Here is a 21,171-nt window from a genome sequence, read left to right as displayed (position 1 = left end):
AACTTTTAAGAGTTTTAAAGTTAAGTTTTAAACTAACACAGATGAATTCTTTCAGACCACTTAACTGCTAAGTTTTCGTTTCATACAGTAACACCAAAGTACATAAAAAAAAATAACACAGAATTCTTAACAGTCTTCAATTCTTGTGGTAACTAATAAACTACTACCTTTCATAAATATGGTCTAACACTCCAGTGAAGTCCATACAACAAAGGAGAACGCAGGTAACTCTGGCCCACTGGATTAAAGGGATTTCTAAACACCACTTTTTCCTGCCTTTAGCTGACTTATTGATAAAGATGGCCAACTGTATGTAAGCTTGACATTTTTATACCATCATTTACTGATGCAAGGAAAGCAAGCATTAGAGAAAAAACATGTAAATTACTGATACAAGGAAACCAAACGCCAGAGAAACAATGTAAAAATAGAATCTCAGAAATAACATTACATGTGTCTTTGTCTTCTGTAAATTCCAATAAATTAGGGCATGCTTCACTCTGATGAAATTTAGGTAGGCTTTTAACTCAAAATACTTAAAAATGTGAGAATTCTAAAAGCACTAATTCAAGTATTTACATATGAGAAACTTGCCCAATGTTTAAGGCAGATAAGGAAATGCATTCACTAATCCAATCAAGTTAAAATCTAATTAAGAACACTTCATTATATTCTTTTATTTTTTAAATGAGCACTGCTCTTGAAACTAACTGCACAGAAAGATTGTTTTTAATATTTCCCCCTCCTTTCCTCCAAAGGGTTCATTTATGTGTTTTCTTTACCTCAGATCCGTCAACTTTTGGTGGTTTAGATTGAATTTGTTTCTTCTCTCTAGATGTGTCAGACTCTGATTCTGACTGAGAGCCTGACTCTGAACCAGAGTCAGAGTCACTGCTGCCTGACTGGCTGCTGCTTCCATCACTGCTGCTTCCAGAGCTTGAACCAGATCCAGAACCTGATGCTGACCCGGAATCATCATCTGATTGGCTGCAATGGTAAGTTAGTAGGATATTACACAACTGTCAAGGTAACAGGATTAAAAGGAAAAAAAAAAGTTGCCTTAGCTTCACCTGTAAGTCAACTGTTAAGTTAGACCAGACATATAGGTAGCACAGAAATGGACGCAGACGATTAAATAAGTTCAGATGAATGAAGTTAAAAATGTATAGGAAATAAAAATTCAAACTGTAACCAGATACTCTCTGTGAAGCCAAAAAAAGGAAAGATAATGCAAAAACATTCAAATTAACATGGCAGAGTCAAGCAAAGAAAATAAAACGTGATAGAAATGTTTTTTACCCACACAAACTGTCCACTTTCACCCCCTCCAAAACCCTTGCTTAGCTTCATCAAACCCCATTTTAACAGTTAAATCTACTTCATAAAGACCTGTCCAACTAAACAGTTTTCAATCTTTACAGATTAGCAGTATTCCTTAAAAAAAAAAACCAAAAGGCTACACAGATCATGTTTTTCTGTTAAACAAAAGGACAATTTTCCCATGCAGACAATTCTGAATTTGTCATGTGTGGTATGACTTGCGCCAAGGCACTTTCCTTGGCATACACTTGAACTGCCAGATTATTTCACCTGTATATTTGTTTTACACCAGATTTAACATACTTAGGATGCCCAATATTTATTTTATGACCATTCAAAAACTTTACATTTGTTTGTCTAGAACAACTTCACAGAGTAGCTGAGTTAAAACTTCAGTAAGATTCCTCAGTAAATTAATACTACTAATACTACTAATTAATTTCAAAGGTATCATGAGAAAAGAAACACCACATAGCAAAACAACTTTAAATTATGTACACATTGACTGCAAAGGCTTAAAAACCAGAGTAAACATGAAGCAGAATCAAACATGTTAAAAAGTGGTATCAAAGCCCAGTCAATCTCTGACAGTACAGTCAGCTGGACATGGGGCAGGGGAGAGGGCAGACTGATCATCTGCCCAAGAGCACACTAAACTGACAACATTTTAAAGCTACAAAACAAAGCAAACCCACTCCTCTTTCTGCTTTTGCTGGCACCAACAAAACTGTGCCAGTGCAGAAAAAATTAAGCTATTCATACACAGACCCCTGCAGGCTGCACCTCCATCAGCCATCTGCAACTGGTAACGCTGAAAGAAAGAGAGGCAAACAGACACACCATGGTGAAACTTCCTTGCCCTGGAGGGGGAGATGTGGGGAAACACACTGCTGCTGGGCTCCCTTGCACCTGCTGAGAGGAAAACTGGGAAGCAACAAGGCTGTTCCCAAATTTCCAGTTTCCTTCATCAAAGGCTTACTTCAGGCATGGTGCTGTAACACTGACCTCACCTGCCAATAAAGCAGGTCATCCACTACAGAACATGACTGGAGGTTAAACTGTGCCAGAAATTAATGGCACTTGATGACAATTGTCCAAAGAGATTTTCATTGTAATAATGTTTTTGTACACAAACGTTGCCTTACCTTAAATACTGGGTAAATCACACCATTATAAAACAACTGCATTTCTCAGCAAAACAAAGTGCCATAAATGTCAGCGGGACTACAGAAGGTAGCACTAACTATAAATGAAGAGAAATAGAAAAAAGCTCAGCATGAAGAGACACGAGTAAATACCAGCCGAAGTTACGGTGATAAAAAGTCACCAAAAATGTGTAAATCCTACATAACCTTGCAGGAGGGGAAAGGAATCAAATACCTCCATGCAAGACAACACTTGCTCAAAGAGGACAATAATAACGTGCAAAATACTAAGCCATATGGGTGGTAATTAAGTCAGCTTTCCATACAGCAATAAAATAGTTCACACACATCAATACAGTGCTAACTATAGGTTCAATTACTCAAGGAGCCTGAGGCAACCAAAACAAGGTAGTGTTTTCTAAGGTAGCATGGGGAAACTATCACTGGAATAAGCCACCTTGGTCAACTTGCTAACATTATGAGAAACATGTGAACAGGAGACAGTGGTGGAGGGAGAACAAGGAAGAAAAGAAAAAATAAAATTTACAGTCTATTTAGATAAGTAAGCAAAAATTACACTGACTAGACAGAATCACAGAATTATCAAGGTTATAAGAGACCTTCAAGATCATCCAGTCCAACTGTCCACCCAGCACCGTGACTGCAACCTCTAAACCACTAAACCAGAACATCCAGATCCAGACCGCTCTTGCACATCTCCAGGGACAGACAGTTGATGAGAAGTTTTCTTTGTTGTTCTTCCCAGGAAGAACTGAGTGCTAATTTCAAAACCAAATGGACTGAGATAAGGAAAATAAAAGTCTAATATAATGCTATTTGCTGTAGAGTTGGACGCAAAAAAACTAGCTAGTGTTAAATCTTATTATTTACGAAGAGATCAGCTATCATCTAAGGTCTCTGTCAAAAAGTACGAACAAATGTAGATCATATAATATTCAGAGAAAACACAGAGACTCCTTATTTTGCCAGCTAGCTCTCAACAAAGCTGGGATTCTGGTAATGAATTCCCATTAGGTTTATGCGAAGGACCAGCAAAGTAAGAGCAATTCCATAATACCTGGAATTGCTCACACTAGATTGGCCTGATTTGGACAAAAGCAAACTCATACAACTCAACTGCATCACAGTAACATCTGATGAGTGTCACAGACTGAAATGGTTTATGCATTCTAGGAGACTTTTGCAGGCTTTTGACCTTCCCTAGGATGGGCAGTTGGGCCCATCCCTCCCTCCAGTGATTGCGTTATACCTCGAATGGACAGTTGGGCCTGTCCCTCCCTCCAGTGAAGAGCCGAGCTTGCAGGCTTTTGACTGTTGCATTGTACCTCTGATAGGCAATTGAAGGTGTCGGGCCCTGAAAGGACGGGACCTCTGATGGCCCATAGGAGCCCATCCCCCCCTCTGCCAGTCTGGAAAAGGGTGGGAACCAGGCCAGACAGAGAAACTCTTGCGCAGGGCCCAGGGAGAGGTTGGAGGCTGGAGGCACGGCCCGTGACACTGACCATGGATATAATAACTCATAACTTCTTAGAGTGTGGGGGCTTCCCTCCTTCACCCCCAGCAGATCAAGGCCACCCTTCAACTGACAGACATGGAAGCTGCAACTACTAAGTTTCATCGCTAGACCCCGTGGGCGGTGACTATATACATCTGTCCAATCTCAGCTTTTCTTTCTCTTACTCTCCCTCACTCTTATCCTGCCTATGCATTTTCACCCCCCCCCAAAGGTTATCTCTATGCCACATTGTTATATGACAGCACCCAAAATTCTAGCATACCTGTTGATGCAAAATTGTCCCCTATGCATTTTCTCCCCCACCAAAGGTTATCTCTATGCCACATTGTTATATGACAACACAGAAATGCTAGCATGCCTGTTGATACAGAATTGTTAAAATAAACCTTATCAATATGTGTTTTTAGACACCGATTATTCAGTGCCGTTTCATTCTAATCCACCCCAAGGGAATTATTGATAAAAACCTGGGTTACCCCCCTCCCTTTTTCTGGGGCGGGTCGTAACAGATGAGAGTAAAAATTTTAATTCAACCACATTACTAATAAATGCAAGAATACAAAACAAATCTGCAGGTAGAAGTAAAAGGGATGGGGAGAGAAAGGACTTAAATTAAAAGAAACAAGAACAAATAGCAACATTCACCACAGCTGGTTTAGAGCTTCCCTAGTGATACCATATATGAAGGACAATGCAGGATGTCTACCAGAGACTAACAGCTAATTGGTACACAGAATCGAAAAAAACAGCAGTATGAAATTCAAAGGCCTTAGTCAGCATCAGATTAGCAGAAGGAAAGGTGAAAAGACAAACCAAGTAGTAGCAGGTAATTTTAAAACTACGGAAACAGAAAGGACTTGCTGAAATATTGAACAAAACTTAGGATGCTACAGCAGTATATGCACATGCATAAAAAAAGAGTTTGAAATTAACTCTTAGAAAGCACTATAGGAGTTCCAACAGACAAGGCTAGTCTATGCTGGTCAGAGCCTCCTTTAACTATAATCATCCAAAGTAATGCAGATGTGTGAAACTACTTGGTTCTGCCTGTACACTTCCCCATGTGCACCACATACTCTCTGACATCTTCAGAGAACTACAGCGCATACAAAAAAATCAGGTAAGATTAACAAATACAGCTTCATTTCTACTGAATTGTGAAGAACTTCGTGGATCACTGGCCACAGGATAAGTAACTAACAAGCTCTGAGGATTAGAAATGGATTGTTTATTTTATCTTGTCCTTTCATACAATGTTGCAAGGGCTTCAGCAGAACACTGACTTGGAGGCACTCTACAACTCTACAAAGACAGCACTGTAACTCAGAAACGTTAAGCTCCTGTTTGCAAAGGAAGTAGGAAGTGGAGTAATAAATAAGTAAACTCTGCATGAACATATGCAATAAAGGCAAATTGGAGACCATTAAGACAGTACCAAGCAGCACGGTATGATATGTAACACCTATAAATCCCCAAATTTTGATACGTGGACTGCGCCAGTACACATATCAGACTCTCCTCTTGAGAAATTTAAAGGCTTTGAACGAACAGTAACAGTGATGCAGAGCCTAAGGCAAAAAACACACCCTACACTAAGAGCTACAGAGTTCAAGTGCTCAGTTTTCAGCATATAAAGTGTTTTCATTATTAGAGAGAAAATTAGTATTTTTCTTCTTATCACTTAAGTCACTGAAAAGATCCAAAAGAGAACATGTTTATGCCATGATTAAATTATTATATACTTCTGGGTGCAGACTGTCCTCTTCCTTTTTCTACTTAAAAAAAAAAATCGTCTAGCACTTCTCATGATAATATTTTGTGTAAAGGCAGTTTAAAGAAAACCTTTTTGTATCAACACAACAAAAAAAACTCAAAACCCTCTACTGTCTAACAGGAGTAGCTATCTATTTAAACAGAAACTGACTAGAATTTTTCAGCCTAAGAGTTACTTAATTATCTCTAAAGCTCTGTATCTACAAGGCAGAAAGAAAGAACAGACTTGATTACCAACTGGGTTTTTTCTGCTTCTACCTCATGTAAAGCAGTTTTAGACTAACACCAGAGCACACCAGTGATCAGCTTCTGACATAAAGGAGCGCCTTATTTGTTTTTTACAAAATACCTGTAAGAAAGCAGCAGCAATAAAATAAAACCACAGACCTATCTAGCTTTCTCTAAAAATCAAGAAATCCACCAGAATATGCAGACTTGTTTGAGACAAAGGAAGATGAGTTGCGTAAAGAGGAGAATAAAGAGCTACCTTTCCCCCTTGTAACAAATGGAAAAGTGTATCTGTGGCATTTTCCAGCCATGGCTCTTAAGCTGCGTCCATAATTAAGAAATGAGGCACTGAAAATAAAGTCCTACTGAACCCCCACTGTAGCAACACGTTGCCATTTCAACTTCCATTCAGCACAGATACTACCAGTTTACTATATCATATCAATTCAACATACAGAGACCAACTGCTACTGCCTCCGCAGATGTAACATCATCAGGACTTTGTTTGTACTTTTTATTTTTTTTTCACCTGTAGTGCCGATCTACACAAAACTTAACAAGTCATTGATTCCCATTTTCACAAGAGCAGGGTCCAGTGACCCTGCCTCAGGACTTAACTGAGAATCTACCTCTGAAAGCCAGCCTCTCTAGTGAGAAAGACAATCCATACTTCCGCTAATTGATGTGAGGAAGGCCAGGATTTACCTAAAGGCTTTATCATCCTCTAAGGAACCAATCTTTTAGCTACACTATTTGCCCTTAAGGTGTTCACTGAAAGAGAAACAGCTTCCCGCTCTTCCAGCCTGCACCTCTCTGACAAGACAAACCACTGAACATGAAGGTAGTCTTCAAAGAGGGTGCACACAACCAGAAGGTGTGCAAGACAACCAACAGGATATGTGAAGAACGTACTGGAACTTCTATTTAGATTTATTTTTATCTAAAACAAACAAATGAAGTCAAAAAAACCTACCCAAAACCAAAGCCACAACAAAGTAACAACCCAGGAAATAAAAAAACCCCAAAACCCAAAAAAACCAACGACAAATTCACCTTTACAAACATTTAATGTATGGTTTGTCACTGGTAAGCTCACTCAGTCCACAAGTCTGAGGGCCCTGTGTCAGGTGTGGGATCCCAAGGGAAGTTTGTGCTCCACAACTCAGAGCAGCGACAGCAGTGCAATCATTCCATTCCTATTCTGTGCAGTGAGATGGACTTCAGACTGCCTCTGCCTGATTAGGTGTATTTATGGATAGTACTACTTAGCTTTAATGAAACTAACCTTTACAAAATGGAGAACTGGTTTAAAAAGAGCCCTGTAAAGAAACAGTGGAAGGTAACACCAATACTGTGAGTGCAAGTGAACAAGAAAATGGCAGAGCTCTTCCTCCTGTACAAGCTCTTCATCAGTCACACTACAAGGTAAAATACAATGACAATCTAATGGCATCTGACAAGAAGTTGGTTAAAAAAAGTTTCAATTATCAAGACTATCTGAAATAGGTATTTACATCCACCATTGCTAAGAATTATTCTCGCCCTAAATGCATACTGTGCCTTGAGACACTGGCCAATGGCAGCATGAAGCCATCACAATCAGCAAGACATCTGAAAACTAACCATCCAGAACACAAAGACAAACCTTCATTTTTCCCAGCAAGGTTTTAAGTCATGTGATATTCAATCTTGCACTTTACAAAATTTCATTACTTTAATGATAAATGTCTAGCAGCCTGAATTCTGAAGTTATTTTACCTAAGATAAAGGGAAAAACATGCCACATGCCATCAGAGAATTTACTTTTTGCTACTGTAAAAATGGCTAAAATAATGCATGGAAACCTACAGTGACAAACTGAAGTGCACTTCTCTGTCAGCAAATGGTGTTGAAAGGCAGAGAGAAAACAGTTGTGAAGATCTGAAGAAACAAGTATTAGAAGAAATCATCCACTGTAGGAAGTTTGCTCTATAGCTGGATGAAAGTTCAGATGCTTCTATCACGTCCCAACTTCTGGTATTTACTACTTTCTCTTTCAATAACGAAATACACAAAAAACTACTTTTTATGAGTCACTGAAGGAAATGTATTAGAGAAGCTATGTTATGAACAGTAAACTATTTCTTTAATTAAAAAAAAAAGTTTTATCGCAGCAAAGAATCCGGAGCAAGAAGAGAACAGGATGTCACTGATGTTCTTACCTTTATGAAAATAAGACCACTAAACACTAAAGTACTTACAATACTTTGTGACAAGATAAAGAGTGACCATGAGAAAGTTTTATACCATGAGAGGTTCAACTGCTTAGAAGCATTGTTGACCATGAATATTAGTTTTGGTGGCCTCTGGGAGTGTTGTTAGTTTCAAAAAGAAGTGTTTCAAATACAGTGACTGTTTCTGTGGAATCCATTTGTTACCAGTAGCATGCTACATAACAGACATTTTTGAAAAACAAACCTTGTGTACCCCTTCCAGGTGAAGATGACATTTCAACAATAAAAAAGCAACTGGTTTTCAAAAGAAACTCATGCTACAGAGACAGCATTTTGAAAACAGATTTTTGGAAATGTTTCCATCATTATGTCATCTTATTAGCAAAATCAATGCATGTCACCTATAAATGCTATTGTATTTGTACATTTTAAAAGCTGGGAGACAGAAATTTCTAATCTGTTTGAAAATCTTACAAAAAGTTTCAGTGGGTTTTGAACTCATTTGTTAAAATCACTAATCTGGAAGGACGGCAAAGCTTTAAATATGGAAGAACTGATTGACAAGGTAGATGGAAATTTATTAGACAAAATTTAAGAAAAACCTTTACACAATTAGTTGATATGATTTAAAAAAAAGTACTGTGATTTAGTAAGTGCAGACAACAATGCACTTCCTCCCCCTGAAGCCATTTATCTTTAGCTATCTTCTTCAGCTGTGTCAGTCATTAAAACAAGATTTTCTTTTTATCTTACCTAAATAAACTTAAAGGAGAACCATACCTTCAAACCACTGTACCACAAAATGTTAAATCAAGATTTTAATTAACAAGAATATTCTTCATAATTTTTTCAGTGAGTGGTAAAAGGTTTTTTTTTTAACCAATAAACCCCCAACATTTTCAAATATTATTTAATCTTTATCTCATAATTCTAAATCTTCTATTTCTTGTGTACGTTTTATAATGTAGGTACTAGTATGTAGGTATTACTGCATGTATATAATTTATAAATGAACTATACATACATTAAAGATGTGTGCTTAAATATTGATAGGAGTGCAAAACCAAGAACTTTGGAAATCACTGTACTATGTGATAAAAAAACAAGGAAGAGAAGCCTTGATTTCTCCTTAACCCAGACATATTAAGCAAGCCTTGGCTATTAAAAATGAACATAGATCTGTAATCCCTTTTGCAGAATTAACTACAACTCTCTTCCACATGAGTAGTAATTCAAATTAAATTCTAGTATGCTAGATGCTAAGCCTAAGAGTAAAGATGGAATTATTTAAGAAAAGGTACACACATTTACACACACAGAATTCAAGAGCATTTACATCTGTCATCTCTTCACAGTAAAGGGGGAAGGCAGAAATAAGATATGCAGAACTGTAGAATTTCTCCTTAACTACTCCTACCCTTGCTCTGAGTTAGAGAAATTTTTGCACAATTCAAACACCACTGGAAACAGTATGAGCTACCATACTTTGAAAACACGCTCAGTCGTCACCAGTGTGTTCATTTTTATTGCTGCTCTCTTTAATTTCCCCCATGGTATCAGTACCACCAACAGGAAGAACAGATAAACCATTTTAAAACAGTCTCTGTTTTCATAAACATTCAAAAGTGCCTATGGAGAGGGGGAAAAAACAAGCAGGAGTGAACAGACAGTATTTCTTGAGACTCCTGTCCTGAAACTGAAGTATAAGCCACTAGAAATCAATAGAGAGTTATTAAAAAAAGCTAAACAGACTTCAAATGAAAAAGGGGTCTTTGGTATTTTTCAGTTTTAGTACATGCATCCACATTGAATTGTGACACACTGCAAGTCCTTTTCCAAGTCTTTAAACTACTATGTGGTATAATACCTTCTCCCTTTTTCCATGAAGTGGGGTATTGTGGATGTGACTGAGAAAATGCGCAACAGCACGCAGAACTCCCAACACACTGCACTGTCTACCAGCATCACTGCAAACTTAGAGAAGAGCCTGTTCACCAGAGTTTTTGAAATGCAATTGAGTTTTTGAAGTTTGTAGGAAAAGACAAACACGATCCAGAAGTTTCATCACATTTATAGTAACTCAGCTGAAATTTTCCTATCTGCTGAAGCGGACACCCTAGCAGCCAGCTATATCAAGGCAAAAATAATCATAATAGCCTTGTGAGAGGTCTAAAAGCTTTTGCAGAGCTTGAAGACAAGTAATCTCTTATTTTAACAACTTTTATCAGCAGAATTCCAGAAATGGTTTATCTTCCTTGAAAAGGAAAAGAGATGCAAAATAAGAAAATGTGTATTTTCTGTCAGTAGCAAAGGAAGCTACCATTGCAAACCAAATGATAAGTGAAGACATTTCACACTGTAATAAAATCTGATTTTTAAAATCATTGCTGCATTAAAGACAAAAACCCTCTGTCTGATAGCAAGAAAGTTTACTTGCATTAAAGAAACAGAACCTAAGCTCTGCAAAAAAGATGTTAAAACATAAAATCAGGGAGCTAAGAGCTGTGAGGTCATTCCAACACCCTTGGTTGATTTTTTGACCACTTTTGCCTATGGGATTCTTTAATTTTACACCTGTGTTTTTTGAAACATAGTCTATAAGCAATTTATTTTCTAGCCAAAGAGCTTTAAGTGTCAGCTGATGTAGTCTAACTAGGGTCCATAATCTGACTAACTTTCCTTGCAACAGGTAATGCCCATTCGTGCAAAGCAGCATCACTGACCTCCAGAAAATTAATCACCTGAATTGGCATTACTAATTACTAAGATTCTGGTATCATATCTCTAGAAGTAGGATACAAGGAACATTACATATTTCCTCAATGATGGAGTATTGTCACAATCAGCTGCCTCCTGCTGTTTAATGCTGTTACATAAATACTGTCTCAGGAACAGTGCTTCCGGTCCCTTCCCTTCAGAGTCCCCCTTGCAGAAAAGGAGATGCACAGTGTGTTATTTCTTGACAATTTCTCTTCCTGTATAGGCCAGGGTCTTTGCTTAAGATGATCCTATTGGAAACAGCTCAGCAAAACACAAAAGTGGATATCTTACCATGCTGCCATAGACATTTAGGGTAGAGTAAGAGAGATGGTTTGAGTACAACCTAACCAGCCTTTTTTTGTCTGTGCTCCGTGCAACTGTATCCACCTCTTTCTTCCAAACAAAAGCCTGATTAAAACCGGAAAGTAAAAGAAAACCTCCACTATTTTAAGTCAGTTAGCATAAATGAGGACGTTTCTCTCTCCCCCACCTTTTCCTAACTTAGTCGAGAAGGTCTCTCTGCAGGAGAGTCCAGAGCTGGAACCTGCTTTTCTTCATTCAACTCTTCTGGAGAAAAGCCACACTCATATAATCAGCCAAATAGCCAGCATACAAGACTTCTTTCTCAGTTAACCAAGAATGTTTGCCATAAACCTGTGTTTGTCAAATTCACCCTATTTTACTGTGTCACATCATGTCTTTTTGCTCTGTTCTTGTACTGCTGATGTCTTCTAACCAACTTTACTTGGTGGTCCAACTTTTTTTTTCCTTACCTTCTTCCAAGATTAATGGATTCCAAGAAGCAAAACGCCTAAGAAATTATAAACACCATAAAAATTAGAACAGGAAGTGTAGATGAAAACAATGGGGCTGCAAAACAGAGGTGGTGTTAATATAATAGATACAGTAAAAAAATGTTTTTACCAAGATTAACCAATAAAGACCATTTATGCTCTTTTAAGACACTTAACTCCATTACTCAAAACGAAAATCTTGCTTTTCTGAGTTGTCCTTCTGTGCATCACATAAGCCTTCTTCCCTCCTCCAGCTCCAGGCAAATTAAATATATTACTTATTTTTAAAAAAAGGTAATATGAAAATGGCATTATATGTTTAAAGGTGCCCCTGGGTAAGAAACCTTACATTGCATTCACTTTATTCAACAGAAAAGGAAAAAATGAACACCCAAAAAGCCAAAACAAAAAAAACACCAAAATAAACAAAGACAGTATGAAACAGTGGACCATCATAAGGCTAAGGAAAATAGAAACAAAAATGACTGATAAAGCACCAGTGGTGATCTCAGTACTGCTGCAGTGAGACTTTTTCTCTATCCTGCAAACAAACCACGGCAATGATTAAAAAGTCAGCTGTCACTAATAACTTTCAGCAGCAGGCAACAGTATACACTGAAAATGAGTAGCAGTTCTCAGGATGGAATTTCTACATGAAAAATTATAGTTTCGTGCATGTTGACAAACTAAGGTATAAATTCTAGAAAGAGCACCCTTCAGGACATATTAAGAAACCTCTTACCTCTAGCCCTTGATAGCTGCATTTGTACACAGCACATGTCAAATCTGATTTGATATGGAAGTCTGACACACTGAAGGAATTTTTCTGTTCTTTTTTATTAACACTGTTTCTGGCTAGTCCCTACATATTCACAACAAATACATGCCTGAATGCAGTATTTATTTGCAGACTCTTCTGAAAGAAAGCACCACAGCTTAATGAAGGTATCAGAAGAGGTAACAGGTTAAAACAAACATGAAATATTATCTTTTTTTTCCAAACTACCACCCCTTAAAATGAAAAAGGGGAATGTTTTGGGCAGATGACAGGCTTAAAGCAAGTATCCTGACACAGAGCCATTAGTTCTTTTCAATAGTCTTAAGTTTAGCTTCACTAGCTTATCCCTTAAAACAAGGTGCCCCTGAGAAGATCACACAATGAGGAACTAGGCACCAGGAATATAAATCCTAAAATGGAAAGCTAAACAAGTCACATTGTAAAAGAACTGGTTGAGCATTTAAACTCCCATGTAAGGTCTAAAATAATAATGAACCCAAGAGCGGGTAGTTTATTGTCACAGATTTTAAGTGCATTCATTAGGTGAAGCTACCTTAATAATGTTCTTTTTCAAGAACAGCAGGAGAGTACCAAGTCATCCAAAATAAAGTTCAACATACTAAAAAAGAGGTTACTTTCTGCAGGGCCTTTGATAAGCATCTGAGACTACAGTGGACTATCTGGTTTTTGTTTGGTTGTTGGTTTCTTTTAAAACAAGCTGAAGACAGGCAAGCATTTGAATATGAAATGCACAGAAGTAACAGACTAAGTACCAAACTCCTAAAATTGCAAGTTCACAAGCAAATTTCTTTAGGCAAATATCATGTAAGTGGAGGGTTTCTTAATTTTATTTTTTGCAAGAAATCTTCACTGTTTGACTTAGATGCATAAGGATGACTTATGTTATTTATTACTGCCAATAAATATTGGCAGAGTATTATGTTCGATCTACCAAATGTTGCTGACTACCTACCAACTTTCACGATGCTATGAACCACACTGCAAGTCTTTGAGAGAAACAAGTCACACATCTTAAGAGCAACCTTCAGTATGCAGCTGGACTGAGACGCAACACCACAATGTCTCTCCCAGAAACTCCTTGCAGACCACCAGCAAAAAAGTATTAAATGGAATTTAACTGGAAAAAAAGAAGCCACTTGAGGGGCCACATTTGAATAGGTCTGGTGTATAGACTGCCTGTTTCGCAGAACTTCCTTCTGTTTCGTGGAATGCAAAAAGCTTGCATCAGCTAAAATCGTGAAACTCACAGAATGGTGGAATTGCATCTATAATATGTGGAACAGGTATCTGCTATCCAGTTAGGTTAGACTATAACCAGGACCTGGATAAACTCAGTAGGAGTCCCAAAGCCAAACTTAAAACCATGTATATGATCACATCTGGATCATGAGTGTATAATTTCTTTTTTTAGCTGGAAAGGTTTCTAGACAAAAAGCCCCAACAAACAAACAAACAAACAAACAAAAAAGCCCACATCAAAACCCACCACACTAAAAACCACACTTGGGTTTTAATACATGTTCTATCCGAACTCTTCCAAAAAGAAGTCAAAAGATGCTTTTAACTTGGATAGGGACACCTTACTATGCTTTAGAACGCTCAATTCTGTAAGAGATCACTCCTGATAAAAGAGTAATTTGCTAATTAAAGGGAAAAATACTGCTAACAGAAGTGAGAAGTTTGCTTTAGTCACTAGCTGTTTACAGTAAATTCTACCAATAGTTTTCTTTACCATTCAGGTTCTTTTGTTGATCTGAGAAATCCTGTGCAGTAAGTATCCATCTACACACATATAGTTTTATGCATATGCTCTCTCTTGCTGTATACACAGACTTTTATTATGTATTAAACTACTATCAAAAATAATCCAGTGCATAATTCTGCTTGGTCAATCTCTGTTTTAACTCCCACTTACATTTCAGGAAAGCAAGAACCTAAAGTCGTGACTTTTAATATATCTTTTTTCCTTCCTATGACAGGTATGAATTTATATAGCGAATTGAAACCTGCTGACAAAGTCTTTGGTCTTCACTTAATTACCTTTTGTGGTCCACAGACTATTCAATCCACAAAGAGAATTAAACCCACTGAAATTACTATCTTCTATTAGCAATGACTTTTAAGTGTGCAAACAGTTGTAGAAGTCTTTGGTGTAAGCAGCTGCCCTCTGCTTACTGCAAAAATGGGAGAACTACACCCCAGGTAGCTACCATCCAGTTATACTGCACTGAGCATATGTCCTACTACCTACAGAAAGGAAGGTTTGGTCAAGTCCTCTATACGTTGGTCTGCAAGAACACAGGAAGAGCAATGAGATGGGAAATCAGATTGTTATTCAATTAGCACCAATGTTTCACTGCTGCAGTCCCTGTTCTACCTGGTACTTACCCTGCAGTTCAGGCATAACTGCCCTTCCTTGCTGATTAAGCTTTCTTATTACTATGTAACTTGAATGTATTTATTCATATTGAAGGTTGTAATGGAACTCTTTTCAAGAACACTATACAAAGATGCTTCACTTAGGAGTCAGCTTCGCAGAGTACTGCTGTAAACTCTGTGTGTCTACACTCACTTGCTCTCCAGATGAACAGTACCTTTGATATTTTACCTTGAGCTACTTAAAAATACTAGAGTAGTTTTTTCAAGTAAACAAGAAGCTGAAGAATAGAATCCACTACAATTATTGGACAAAAATCAGAGCACCAAGTAACAAGACTAGGTGATAGCCTTCAATTTCCATCATGTTTGGTTCTAGTACTGATCTAGAGCTTCAGAGGTTACTGAAATAGGCAAGGAAAGTCCAAATAGTGTGGCCATGCACTTTTCCACTTGTAACAAAACAGAACTTCAGGACCAATACCTGCAACAAGGGAAAGTTTTCCAGTCATGTAGTAGACAGATGAACACATGCAACCCTGGCAAGGTGTGCAGCAGAACTGCAAACTGGTCATTCCTCTCACACACTTCAGAAAAAAAAAATCATCTTCACAGCCAGACACAGTGAGTTAAGGAGAGCTACCATTCTTTACCACAAAGCAGATCCATGCGTAGTTGAAGGTTTATGATCAACCTTCTCCAGCCCTTGTACTGCTGAGAATACTAGAGACTTTCCACACCTTTTGCAAGTCATAATTATTTCCATAAAACAATATGATGCTGTGTCCTCTGTCTGTGTATTTTTGCAAATGTAGCCCTGATCCACTGCTTAACTGTCTAAAGTTATAATGGTGGCTCCCCTAAATCAGGTTGTATTTATTATCAAGACTGTCACTCCAGAAGGACAGCCACAGGAGCTTACACCAGACACGAAAGGCTTTACTGCACTTTTAAAGTGTTAAATTTGTAAACTGACACAAGTTTTCAAAGACTTCTTGTAGTTATCACCAATGCCGCTGCCCAGATTATCACTGGTTTTGCCTTCATCTCTTCTTTTATCCTACTAATTTTTGAATTTGATCTTCTTTGCAATTTAGTGCCAGTAGCAGTTCTCAACTGCTTTCTTCACTTGTTCCACTTCCCTCTCTAGCATTCTGCATGGAATGGGACCACTAGAAGCTTAGTAAACATATTCTGTTAGTGACCTCTACTTCCATTCTGTAAAATTCACATTTTCAGATTTGAAGGCTAATTACCGCAACACTTCCCAAGTTACAGTTAGCTATCTGTCTGCAGCTTGCTAAGGCAACTCCCCTTGGAGTGAAAACCATCTCGAGTATTGGAAACCTACAAATTAAAAAGAAAAAAAAGACTAAAAACCAAGGGCAAGTCATATAAGGATATTCCGTATTATTTTAATAATGGAACTAGGTTAGATAGGACAGAGTTCCATCATGTAAAATGTGAAGTTTTCACATTTCATTTACAAGAATGGTTTCCTGATAATGCATGTCAAACACGAAAGTAAGCTTTCCAAGACTTCCCTGTGAATTAGGCTATGGGGTTAACAAGGGACACAAGCCCAGGAAAAAAATAGTCTTTTGCATTTTAAATCTTTTTGAAGTTTTAAAATGTGCTCAGCAAGACATTTAGGATGAAGGACAAAGTCTCACTCCACCGGCGACTATCAAAATTTGAGTACTGTGTATCCTTCTGATACCTACTTTAAGTTAAGCTGCTGAGAACTCCATGACATTTAACTTGTTTAGTCTTTTGAACTGCTACAGCTTTTAAATAATTTTGATACACTGATATTTATGGGCAGTCACAGTTCAATACAACATAGTTTTTCCACAAATCTTTAGCAAGGTGGCTTGTTTCAAGTAATAAGAAAGTTCACACACAAAATCATCAGATTTGTCCCGGGTGAGTTCAAGTTTGTTGGAATTTTTTGTTGCTTGGTTGGGTTTAAGTAACAAGGAATATTTTGCCCCTCACCAGAAGAACTTCAAACGTGTTTGCTAACTGAAACAATATCAACTTTTATGAAAGCAGACATTTTCAAAAATTATTATGTATTAGAATGTACAAATTATTCAGAAGGTTGAAAATTTACTGTCTTTCTGGGACAATCCTGTGTACACCAGGAAACTTGACATAAAAATACACAAGAATTATTAAAGTATTTTCTGTTTTACTGTTCATAGATTTCCTTGCGATTTGCACCTAGAGTCACTTAAAACACTTCTTTCTTCCCCTTCTTCCCAGTCCATCAAACACTGTGGTAAGTTGCAAGCTTCATGGCTAGCACATGATCAGTTGGCAACTATGTTCTTCTTGCACTTCTTTATTTGAGACAATAATTTAGATCTCTCTCTACGCAACTGGAAGTTTCCACAAAGTCTGCAGAACATAGTTTTCATTATGACCCTCTGACTGACAGAATTAGCTAACCAGTTCACCAGGCTGTGATCAGACAGAGAGAAGGGCAGAAAAACAGCATGGTCACAATCACCTCTTAGAATAGAAGCCTAAAACCCACCTTTTATTCACAAGTTGACTTTTAAACCTTTAGCGTTCATCATATTTCTAGTTTTAGAAATCTAAACTTTGTAGCACAGGAGGGACTTTTTGAACTTGGAACTATTCTAGTAAGAGAACTTAATTCCACCCCTAGAAATTGGCTGTCACTCTGCATGGATGCGAGGATATTCTAATTAGGCTTTTCCGGACATGTGAACCCTCAGCACTTGCTGTAAGACTGTAATTCGACATTAGAGGACTGATTTTTATTTTTTTTTAGTTAAAAACACAACTCAAAAGAATACTTTCACTTCAGATAACAAATACAAAGTTAGCACTTGCAGTTATACTACTGTGACAGTTCTGAAGACTAACAGAATCATGAAATACTCCTTACCAAAAACTGAACAAACCACTACCCCACCTAGAGACAGTCTAGTTAGGGTTTTATACAACACATATTACGCATGTGTGCCTTGCACTTTATAGACGGTAGCTTTAGTTTAACATTTGAATTCAATGTTTCCACTTTTGACACTTCACACACTTTATTTCCTCAGAAGAGTAATACTACTCTGTTGGATGCTGACGTGGCTTTAATACTTCTTAAGCTTTATTATGTAACATGTATACAAGATCATTCCCATTCTTAGCTGAAACCATGTGGATGTAACAAGCAGATGAAGCACCTGTAAGAAAGCATGTCCAGTCCTCCTAACTATGATCCACTTGTTAACCATGAAGCTTTAGCACTAAGTTCAAATATAAACTAGTTTTAGTAAACAAAATATAGGAGCCTAATATATAGTCAAGAATAACTGAAATGAGTGAGTGCTTACCTTGACTCTCCACTACTGTTTCTTACGCTTTCTTCATCACTGTGCCCATTCATTGTAAATAGTAAGAAGTATAAAAGATAAATAAAAGTCCACTCAGGTTACAAGGTGGATATTAGGAATCCACTTCTTGGTACTCTGTACGTCTTCCAGACTCTGTATGTGTTTGCTTTAGTGTTCTCACTGGGTATTCAAGATTTCTCCAAAAATACCTAAGACAGTAAAGAAAAACATGAACACAATTTTAAAGTATGTTTGCAATTAAAGAGATACCAAAAATAAACTGGTTTTTTCACTAACAGTGAAAAGGGGCATGTTTGACATGTCTGTAATTCAAAAACAGTTTTTTTTGTGCTACCTGTTCATTGCCAATTCATTTTATCACCATTTTCTTGTCTGAGAAAAAAAAATTGTTTTTCCTGCTGTGAAAACAAACAAAAACCAGGTCTTTTTATTAGCTACACTTAAAAAACATATAAGAGCTAATTAAAATATAAAAAATGCATAGAAGACCTGTCCAGCTTTTTGTCTGACTGCATCTGGGTCCCAATACACACTTTTTTATGCCATTATGCTTCTTTATGAAACTTTTCATGGATGATGCTATGAAGATGGTGATTTCTGCCAAACCACTAGCTGCAGAATAGGAAATGTTATGGAAATTACATTTTCTTTAGCTTTTGCAGGGTGAGAAGAACAGTTTACTGCATATTTGTACTATACCTCATGTCTTAACTTTTGCCACAGTATTGACTTCAGAACAAAGCAAATCTAAATTTTAAAGAAAAAATGCCTACTTGTACCCCATAAATATTAAGGTTCAGCTAAAATTTGCTTAGTAAAATGTATTTCATACACAAAACACAGTGGAGGCATTTCCAGGTACATCCATAATGCTTACATACACCTGTGGGCAGGAGCAGGAAAATTAAGACTGTCCCGTTTAAAACAAGAGTCCCCACTAAATCACACCAGCAAGATCTCACAGATGGAATGATAATTATTCCACATACACGCGTATCTTAAGTCAGATCGCTGCAGTCAGTATCCGGTGAACCCAGAGAAAGTTTGGGCTCACGGGAAATGGGCCGCAAGTATAAACTCACTGATAATCAGATCAAGAGTTGCGCCCTCGGAATCAACGGTGTGAAGGCGATTAGGGTCTGCCTGCCCTGGGGTGCTTCCCTCGAACACGCCACAGCCCCAACCTCGGCGGTGAAGGGGGAACCCTCGCTGAGGGGCGGGCGCTGCCCTGCGCTCGGGCCGCTCCGGCCTGCGAACAATGGCGATGAGCGAGGGCAGAGCGACTAGAAGGAGCTCCGAGCCCCGGCGGGGCCCCGCAGCGCGCTCAGGGATCCCGCGGAGGCGACGGCGGCGACCTGGCCGCTCCCGCGCGGACAGCGCCGCACCCGCAGCGCCCCGGGGAACACCGCGGGCGACGACAAAACTTTCTCCCCGCCGATCCCGATCCCTAGCCGCTCGTCCGCAGGGAGTCCGGGCAGGGCCGTCCGCCTGCCCCACTCTCGGCGCGGCCTGCGCGGCCGCCGCTCCCTGGCAGCGCCTCCAAGGCCGCCGCCGCCGCCCTCCACGATTGCCTCCCCCGGCGCCCCCCACGGCCGGAGCGGAGCCGCGGCCGTTCTCCGGCCGCCCGGGCGACTCCGCACTGGCTCCCCCCGCAGGAGCCAGCGGGAGCAGCTCGACCCCACTGCCCGTCTCGGTCCCAGCGGATCCCTCCCTCCCTCCGCGGACAACAGCGAGCGGGCCCAAGGACCCGGCCCGGCGCCGGGCATCCACCTCTCCGCGGCCGGCAGCGCGCCTCGGGCCGCATCTCCTCCGCACCGCCCGCCCCCCCGCCCGCTCCCATCCCCGGCAGCTGCACGGCTCCCGGCCGGCGGAGGCAGCGGAGGAGCCATGGCGGCCTCTGCCTACCTGCGGTGCGCGGGGCCCGGCCGGCCCGACCCTCCCTGGGGAGCCTCCGGCCCGAGGTCGCTCTGCGCCCCGCGGGGAGCTCGTACGCAGCCCCGTGTCGCGGGCGGCTCCCGTGGCCGCGGCGGGGCCTGAGTGGCCGCCGCTCCTCTCGCCGGCTCCGCGCTGCCTGCGCCGCGGGCTCGCTCGCTTTGCCGCTCGAACAATGGGGCCCGGGCCGCGCTGGGAGGGGCGCAGGGAGAACCGGGGTGGGCGCCTCTCTGCTCCGCCGCCTCCTCCTAAGTGCTGCCGACCGCCGCCATCACGCCGCCGCTCCGCGCAGCCTCCCCCTCCCGCGGTCGGATGGAAACCCCGGGCGTGATGTCAGCCCTGCGCCCTGGGACCGACGGGCAGCGGGAGGAGGAGCCTCGGCCGGGGGTGGCGGGTCGCGCCGCCGGGCCTCGTACAGCGCGGCGGAGGTGGGCCCCAGCCGGGCGCTCGGGGAGCTAGCGGGGCTCGGCGGCAGCGGCCGCCCGCCCGCCATCCTGCCGTCCCTCCCTCCCTGCCTCCCAGCTTGGCGCGGGGAAGGGGCTCCCATGGCGGTGTGCGGGCGAAGGGCGCGGCCCAAGGGGCGCCATGGCCCGAGCGCAGCCCGGCGCGGTTCCGCGCTGTGCGGCGCGGGAGGTTGTTTGGGGTTTGTCGGTGTGAAATCACAGCCCGGCGAGAAACGCGGCCGCGTTTCTCAGTCCATCGACGCTGTCAAAAGTGGTATCGGGGATTGCACTGTACCCTCTGTGGGGGCTGGCCTTCCTCTTTGAATCCAAGGAGATACGCCCGGACCTACGCCCATGGCTTGCAAAGTGGTCAGCGTTAGTTAAACGAGACTCCCGGTAGTTATCAGAAAAAAAAAAACAACAGCAAACCCAAACCAAAACCCCAAAAAACACACAAAAAAAAAGTCG

At 40.4% G+C, this 21,171-nt stretch overlaps 1 protein-coding gene across 1 annotated transcript in view; it reads right to left on the bottom strand.

The window, feature by feature from the left end:
* CHD1 (chromodomain helicase DNA binding protein 1) overlaps window positions 1–20,328 on the bottom strand; it is a 60,347-nt gene extending 40,019 nt beyond the window's left edge. The window contains exons 1-3 of the mRNA XM_032676890.1: window positions 20,234–20,328; window positions 18,308–18,516; window positions 783–987 (exon numbers count right to left, since the gene is read on the bottom strand). Coding sequence (XP_032532781.1) covers window positions 783–987; window positions 18,308–18,360 — 258 coding nt within the window. The 5' untranslated portion in view covers window positions 18,361–18,516; window positions 20,234–20,328. The remainder of the gene's footprint in view (window positions 1–782; window positions 988–18,307; window positions 18,517–20,233) is intronic.
* Between the last annotated feature and the right edge of the window lie 843 nt (window positions 20,329–21,171).

This window comes from Chiroxiphia lanceolata, chromosome Z (assembly GCF_009829145.1).
Source record: "Chiroxiphia lanceolata isolate bChiLan1 chromosome Z, bChiLan1.pri, whole genome shotgun sequence".
NCBI lineage: Eukaryota > Metazoa > Chordata > Aves > Passeriformes > Pipridae > Chiroxiphia > Chiroxiphia lanceolata.
The sequence above is the reverse complement of the archived record's forward strand: the minus strand, read 5'-3'. Positions and strand labels throughout refer to the sequence as shown.